The 7,333-nt window shown below is 37.9% G+C and overlaps 1 protein-coding gene across 1 annotated transcript; it reads right to left on the bottom strand.

The window, feature by feature from the left end:
- Positions 1–5,590: 5,590 nt before the first annotated feature.
- LOC149249975 (uncharacterized) lies at positions 5,591–6,100 on the bottom strand. Its single transcript, XM_089453528.1, has one exon. The coding sequence runs from the start codon at positions 6,098–6,100 to the stop codon at positions 5,591–5,593; it is 510 nt and encodes a 169-aa protein (XP_089309654.1).
- Between the last annotated feature and the right edge of the window lie 1,233 nt (positions 6,101–7,333).

The following is a 7,333-nucleotide window of genomic DNA, read 5'->3' as shown; positions in this document are numbered from 1 at the left end:
CAAAGAAAACGAACCTTACGTCTCGAAGTTAGCTTTAGCTGAAAAACTAAATATTTTCAAAAATGAACCTTGCAGCTCAAAGTTAGCTTTTTCCGGAAACTAAATATTTTCCTCAATGTTTCTGATTTTCCGATATCACCCTAAGGCGTAGGGAAAAGAGCATACGCATGAGAAAAATCCTTCCTTTCTGTTTCTGATTTGCCTAGATCGCACAGAGTCGCAGGGAAAAGAGCATACACAAAAATGAAAGGTATAGATCCGGTAATAAAAAAAGCTAAATAAACCAAAACCGAAATAAACAAAGAGAAAATAACAGTAAACTGCAAATAAACATTGTATACCTCCAGATCTTAAAAATGACGCAGCTAGGGCTACCGGAAACCTTTTCGCGTGAAACGAAAGGGGTTCCTCACTAGAACAGATGCTCCCAACACAACAGAGCTGTCCTCTCGGCCCGAAAGTAGTCAGAAACAGCAGATCTAGGAAACGGCAGTCGGATGCAGTTCTACCGGCTTCAGATTTGGATCACCAACGGATGCGGCCCTCAAATAGCTCTGATACCATGTAGGAATTTACAGGGTAAGTTCCTCAGACAGAACACCAAAAGAACACCGCTCACAACCAGATCGCAGATCAATACACCAGTATTTTGACGTGGTTAAAACCCTCAAAGAGGGAAACAGTCCACGACCTGAGCCAACGCAGCCACTTCAGGCAATTTATTAATAAAATAATGAAAATTTACATATGTTTCTCTCATGCACGGATTACCCTACAAATGACTCTCCATGAGCTTTAAATAGAATTCATGGACCAATCGAGTGTCAAGCCACGGATCAAGTGTCGGTAATACCGAGGAGAGAATGAAACGTCGGATCACTACATATCGTGATCGTCGGATTGTAAGTTACAAAATGTACAACGGTAAAGAAACACACTTTACCTAACTCTATACCTAACTCTATACTAGACCAAGTTGTACTTAACTATTTCCTATGTGTCGGAATATCCTAACAACATCAACTTGTCTATGAAAACCAAACAAACGTTATGAATCCTGATTATCTGATTTGTAGAAAGGACATAGTTATTCAACAAAAGTTATCCATCATTATTGAAGTTATTGATAAGTAATGAAAATCAATGTACAGAATTATGAAATTAAAAGTCATTATTAGCTTATTACCTTAGGAATGACTGCATCCAATTGTTGTTGTACTTCACAAATTTCTGGTGTGGAAGATTCGAAGACTTTAGAGCACACACAAATGAATTACAATCATAAACCAATAAACATGAGAAAATATCAGACCACTATTGATTATTTTTGGAAGAATCAAGGAAGTATCAAAGAGCTTACCATTTTTGAGAGGCACATCTGTGGAAATTATCAAAATAATGTCAATATAGAATTAAGTAATAATAATAATGTTAATATTAAAAAATTTAAATAAATATTAAATAACATATAGTGAGAAATGTTATATTGCAAGAGGTTTCAGTTTCAAATCTAGTGAGTTTGTGTGTGGGAAAGGGTCGTGCCTTGGTGACTCATTGTATCTATTTTTTTATATTTTGGCTTCAAAGCAATAACTAATATTGAATATTTTGCCGGTAAAGGGGTGGATCTCGTTTGACCTCCTCCATATGAAAATAAAAATAACCTTTAATACGCTCTGACTATGGCTTGTCGCTACAAACAAAAGTCTTTCAATTTCTAAATTCTAAAATTATAATCATAAGATCTACCTTATTCTAATATGTATTGTCTATTTCATGTTATTTGTAATAATCCAAAAACTCGATACATCTTTTGTGTTATAAGCTACTAAATGTTTCTAGGATTTTTCTCGGGAACTAAATTGAGCTATTCAGATCGATACACCCGAAAATATAATTTCTCATTTTTGTATACTGTATGTTTCCTTGCGGATGAAAAGATAAAAATCATATTTGAATTAAAAAGAAGGAGTTACAGCTCACAGTTGAGTATTGCACCTGGAGACTGCGCTCAAACAAAGAGACTCTCTCTATTCACTCTACTATTCATCAAATCAATGATTACATTATTAAGTACATCACTAGAAATAAGGTAGTTGCAAACAAATCTAGGAACAAATCCTAAACTAAGGGGATACGTTACAACTTATGTAACCATTTCTCCATTAATACAAAATAATATTAATTATTTTCAACTCCCCCTCTTAATGGAGAAAGGATTATCCTGAACTCCTAGCATCCCTCTAAACAATTCAAACTTTACACGCCCAAGAGGCTTAGTAAAAATATCAGCGATGTTATCACAAGTTTTACAATATGCCACACATATTTCTTTTGACTGTATTTTCTCTCGAACAAAATGAAACTGAGTGTCGATATGTTTGGTATTTTTATGAAAGACTGGATTGTATGCAAGCTTGATGGTACTCTGGTTGTCAGTTTTGATACTAGTTGTTTCTTCTATTCGTCTCATGCATCGTTGAGAAGTCTTCTCAACCAAATAGCTTCACATGTGGCTACACACAATGCTTGGTACTCAGCTTGACATGAAGATAGAGCTACAATGCTCTGCTTTTTGCTGCTCCATGCTATGACCCCGGATCCAATGTTGAATGCGTAACCTGTGATAGATCTTCGATCATCCAAGTTACCTGCCCAATTGGAATTTGAAAAACCTACTAGAATAACATCAGAAGTGTCAGTGTACAAAATGCCATAATTACTAGTACCACTAAGATACCTCAACACACTATTTGCTGCGACCCAGTGACTTTCGAGTGGTTTTGACATGAACTGGCACAACATACTAACAGAATATGCCAAATCTGATCTAGTTGTAGTCAGATATATCAAACTGCCAACTAGCTGTCTGTACATGGTAGCATCCACCTGTTTAGCACCGTCGTCACTACTCAACTTTAAGTTTTGCTGTAATGGTGTTGCTGCTGATCTGCGCTGCTCCATTCTGAATCTTTCCAGCAAGCTTCTGGCATACTTTCCTTGAGTGAGAAAAGTTTGTCCAGAGTCTCTCCATACCTCCAATCCCAAACAATAATGAAGGTTTCCGAGATCTTTCATCTCAAACACTTGTGACATCTGCTGTTTGATTTCTTTGATCAGATTGTTAGCATTCCCTGTTATGATCATATCATCTACATACAAAGAAATCAAAATAATTTGCCTCTGTTTATTAAACTTGGTATACAGATTTGGATCATTCAAGCTCCTATGAAAGCCATGCTGAACAAAAAATGAGTCAATTTTCTCATACCACGACCTGGGTGCTTGTTTTAAACCATAAAGTGCCTTTTTCAATTTACACACAAGATGTTCCTGTCCCTTTTTCACAAAACCTTCAGGCTGTACTAAATAAATTTCTTCTTTCAAGTCACCATTCAGAAATGCAGACTTGACATCTAGCTGGTGTAGCTGCCATTTGTGTTTTGTTGCTAAGGAAATTAGCATTCTAATGGTGTTTAATTTGGCTACAAGAGTGAAGGTGTCATCGAAATCTATTCCCTCTTTCTGTGAGTAACCCTTTGCTACCAGTCTAGCTTTAAGTTTCTCTATACTCCCATCTGCATTTATTTTTGGTTTATACAACCATTTACATCCTATGGGGGTTTTACCTTCAGGAAATTCAACCAAATCCCAAGTATGGTTTTTATTTATTGATTCTATTTCCTCATACATTGCAGCCCTCCATGCATCATATTTACTTGCTTCCTCATAATTTGCAGGTTCTACAATTTTTAAAATCTTTGACATTAATGCATAGCCTTTCAATTTAGAAGATAATCAAGTATTCCTACCTGATCTCATTGGTAGGGGACTTACCTCAATTCTGTCTATTTCAGCCTTTTCTGGGCTTGCATCTTCATTGATTACATCATTTGTTACTTCTTCTTCTTGTTTCTCCTCCTGCTCTTCATCTTCCCCACTGTTTTCTTCCAATAGCAATGGAATGTGCCAATCACTGTTAGAGTCATTATTTCCTTCTTCGACCTGTTCATGAAATATGACATATCTTCTTCCAAAAACCTTGTGAGTCACAGGATTAAATAACTTATATGCCTTGAACTCAGTGTCATATCCAAAAAATATACATTTCAGGGCTTTAGGATCTAACTTCTTCCTATCTGCCTTAGGTATATGAGTATAAGCTTTTGACCCAAATATTCTTAAATGACTCACAGAATCCAAATAATGCTTCAAAAGGGGTTTTGAAGCCTAGACATCTAGTAGGACTCCTATTCTTTAAATATACAGCAGTGTTAATAGCTTCTGCCCAAAGACCATTTGATAGACCCATACCTTGAAGCATGCTCCTTTCGCACTCCACAAGAGTTTTGTTCTTCTGTTCTGCCACTCCATTCTGGTGTGGAGTGTGGGGCACTATAAACTGTTACAAAATCCCATGATGCTTGCAGAAATCCATGAACTCTCCCAACCTGCATTCTCCCCCTTGATCTGAGCGGAGAAATTTTATCCTTTTTCCTGTCTGGTTTTCTACCATGGATTTAAACTCTTTAAAATAATGAAAATCTTGACTCTTTTTACTCAGAAATTATATCCATGAAAATCTAGTGCAATCATCTGTAAATAAGAGAAAGTAATATGCTCCTCCTAATGACCTGGTTTGCATGGGTCCACAGATGTCTGTATGCACCAGTTCTAAAATGTCTCTTTGCTTTCTATTAACATGCAAAGGGAACTCTTCTCTCTGCATTTTCCCTAATGCACATCCATCACAATCCAACTTAACATTATGGAAAACAAGGAGTCCATCAACCATACCTTTTCTCTGAAGTAGAATGAGGTCTTGCAGATTAAGATGGTCGAATCTCTGATGCCAGAGATTTTCGGCTGTCGATCCAGCTGCAACCATTGCTTGCTATGGCATACTCTTCACATCTAGTCTATACAAATTCCCCACGCGCACTCCTGTTGCAACTGTTTCCATCTGGCCATCCTTAATGACACAGTTAGTCTTAAAGAATTGAACTTGCATGTCCTGATCAGTAATCGTTGAGACAGAAACCAAATTTTTCTTAATTCCTGGAACATACAATACATTTTTAAGGTGTCTAATGTCAGCGCTAGGTAATTTTACAGGAATGTCACCATATCCTTTTATCTCATGTCCACTATCATCTCTTAAATAAATTTTTGACCCACATGAAGTTTCTTCAAGAGATTCAAACCAATCCTTCTTACCAATCATATGTGAGGATGTGCCCGGGTCAACATACCATATGTCGTCCTCATCTCCCTTTGAAGCTGAAAGAGCACAATCGACTATAAACAGTCGAAGTTCGTGGCTATGTTCCTCTTCTTCCTTAACAAAGTAACCCTTATGTTTTCTCTGTTTGTTTCTTCCTTCGTCTGCCTGCCTCTTATAACAATCTCTAATCTCATGTCCAGGTTTTCCACAGTAAAAACATTTCTTGATTGGAAAATTATTAGCATACATACCTTTAAACGGTCTCTTCTAAAATGTGTTGGCTCCTTTCTGTTGCTGCTGCTGCAGTTGCTGGTGCTGCTTCCCTTTATACTGTCTCCTTTTTGCCATCAGAGCAAGGTCATTGCTCTATGATTTCAAATTTTGTCTTCGCTCTTCTTCCTGTATCAGAATCCCTATTAGCTCTTCAAATGAAGGGGATTTCTCCCTTGCTGACAACCCTGTGATGAATGTCTGATAATCATCAGTCATTCCATTCAATGTGATCATGACCAGATTTGAATCGGAAACTTTCTCTCCGATATCTCCCAATCTGTCCTTCAGGTCTTTGACTCTAGCAATGAATCCAGCAGCGGATTCACTCTCCTTCATCTTCAATGCAAACAGCTTGCCTTTGAGTGATAATACACGGTTTGAATTCTGCGTCTGGTATAGGTTTTTAATGGTCGTCCAAATGTCAGTGGCTGATTTACAGTCTCTAATGTGTGGGATAACATTGTCCTTGACGGACATCTTCAATATGACCTTTTCTTTTGTCTCCCTTTTATTCCAATCTAGTTCTTGTGTGGCTGATCCTGATCTCAGCTCACTTCCTATAACGATTGACCACACATTTGCACTTTCAAGTAAAGTCTGCATCTTGAATTTCTAGTTGTTGAAATTTGATCCATCGAGTTTGCCTAACTCGTGGAGATACGATTCTAAACTGTTATTCATATTGACCTATACCAGATTCGAACCTCAGTTTTGCTGAAAAAATGATTTGTACCTTCAATGAGCCACCATGGGCAAGTCTGATCTGCTACCACCGAACAGATTCGGAACTCCAATGTGCCACCATCGGGCAAATCTGATCTGCTGCCACCGAACAGATCTAGAACTCCAAAGCGCCACCACCGGGCAAGTCCGATCTGATGCCACTGAGTAGATCAGAAACTTCAACGAGCCACCACCGGGCAAGTCCGATCTGCTACCACTGAGTAGATCAAGAACTCCAATAGGCCACCACCAGGCTACTCCGATCTGCTGCCACCGAACAAATCCGGAAATTCAAAGTGCCACCACCGGGCAACTCCGATCTGCAAGAAATTGCATATTTTTCAAAGAGAAAGAGGTTGGCGCTCCTTCGACAGCGAAATGTCCGTGCCAGAAACAAAATCGATGCGTCTTACAAAATTGGCGTGATTAATCCTTTATTTTCCACGCCAATGGAACTTTCTGGCGTGCTGGTGTGCTTATCTCCCTCAAAACCACAGCAACTGGCGCGTCTGTTCCTTAAAAATTGTGCCAGCTCTTCCTTCCGCACAAAACTGCGCCAACACTTTCTTGTGCTCAGAGATGATCAGTCATCTGAGACCTGTCTTAAGGTGTTACTGCAGTCCACCTGATTCTACAAATGTCGCCACTACAGTTTTGTAACCAATGATGCATCCTAAAAAATATTAAGGCTATCCCTACTCTTTGCTCTGATACCAAGATAAAAATCAGATTTGAATTAAAAAGGAGTTACAGCTCATAGGTGAGTACTGCACCTGGACACTGCACTCAAACAAAGAGACTCTCTCCATTCACTCTACTATTCATCAAATGAATGATTACATTATTAAGTACATCACTAGAAATCAGGTAGTTGCAAACAAACTCCTAAACTCTAGGAACAAATCCTAAGCTAAGGAGATACGTTACAACTTATGTAACCATTTCCCCATTAATACAAAATAATATTAATTATTTTCAACTTGAAATATAAATCACCTATTCGTATGGGATATGGAATTATTTTCAATTCAGATATAAGTTTACTATATAAGACAAAGTGGATTTCTAATAATATTATCACAACTCCATGTTTGGTTTCCAAAATCTCCTTAG

The sequence above is a fragment of the Pinus tabuliformis genome, chromosome 7 (assembly GCF_031772625.1).
Source record: "Pinus tabuliformis cultivar Carrire ecotype Pingquan chromosome 7, CPIR1, whole genome shotgun sequence".
Classification (NCBI taxonomy): Eukaryota; Viridiplantae; Streptophyta; class Pinopsida; order Pinales; family Pinaceae; genus Pinus; species Pinus tabuliformis.
The sequence above is the reverse complement of the archived record's forward strand: the minus strand, read 5'-3'. Positions and strand labels throughout refer to the sequence as shown.